This window comes from Egretta garzetta, unplaced genomic scaffold (genome assembly GCF_000687185.1).
Source record: "Egretta garzetta isolate BGI_Z169 unplaced genomic scaffold, ASM68718v1 scaffold316, whole genome shotgun sequence".
Taxonomy (NCBI): domain Eukaryota; kingdom Metazoa; phylum Chordata; class Aves; order Pelecaniformes; family Ardeidae; genus Egretta; species Egretta garzetta.
The window spans coordinates 330,857-331,693 of record NW_009259971.1 but is presented as its reverse complement, the minus strand read 5'-3'; the positions used below and the strand labels follow the sequence as shown (position 1 = coordinate 331,693).

General features: G+C 58.7%; 1 protein-coding gene across 1 annotated transcript in view; it reads left to right on the top strand.

The window, feature by feature from the left end:
* BPIFB2 (BPI fold containing family B member 2) overlaps positions 1-837 on the top strand; it is a 4,591-nt gene that overhangs the window by 274 nt on the left and 3,480 nt on the right. Inside the window, exons 2-3 of the mRNA XM_009640324.1 lie at positions 117-254; positions 665-710. Coding sequence (XP_009638619.1) covers positions 117-254; positions 665-710 — 184 coding nt within the window. The remainder of the gene's footprint in view (positions 1-116; positions 255-664; positions 711-837) is intronic.

Below are 837 nucleotides of genomic sequence, written 5' to 3'. Positions count from 1 at the left end.
CGGTCAGAGCAAGGGGGTCACATCCAGCACCTGCCTGTGGGAGCGGGGAGGGCCGGGGCGAGCGGGACTGGGAGCAGCACCCACGCTCCAGCCCCTGCCTCTCCTCCCCGGCGCAGATCCACCACCAAGGTGATGAGGCTGTCCATCCTGGCGGAGCTCCGCGTGGAGATGAACCCCGAAGGGAACCTGGAGCTGGTGACCTCTGCCTGCAAACCCACCGTGGAGGAGATGCAGAGCACCGAGGAGCTGGAAAGGTCGACCCTGTGGTTTTCCTTGGGATCTGGGTAACAGAGGGGAAAGGAGACGCCGAGGCACGAGCACTTCTGGGCAGATGTGGCTCCCTGCCCTGAAAGCTTGCAGAGCTTGCAAAACTTTACCTTCACGGGAGGGACTTTGCTGCGCTTGCAGGCTTGGCCTCCCCCGTTTTTGAGAGCTCCATTCCCTCGGAAGGGAGCAGATCTTTTCAAGTAGTGAGGCAGGAATGTTTTTAACGCAAGTCCAAGGGCAATTCTTCAGCGTTTCAGGATTCTGAATTGTAATTGTAGCTTAACAGATGACAGAAGCTAAGGCAATGCTGTCTCTGGGTGCCCTTCGGGTCAGGTAAAAGACGCTCGCCTGCCCTTGGCTCTCACCTGACTTCTTCCATCCTGTTGTTTCCATCCAGCAAGTCCTCTCGTTCAGACGTGGACGTGGAGATCAACGTCGATAAGGTGAGATCGAGTCTGCAACGGCGTGAGGCTGGGGCAGACCAAGTTGTACGGGTCTGTAAGAATCGGAGCGCTTCAGACCAGCCTGGCTCTTTGCCCGGTCGCCCCCGCAGCCCCCCTGGCCATGGAA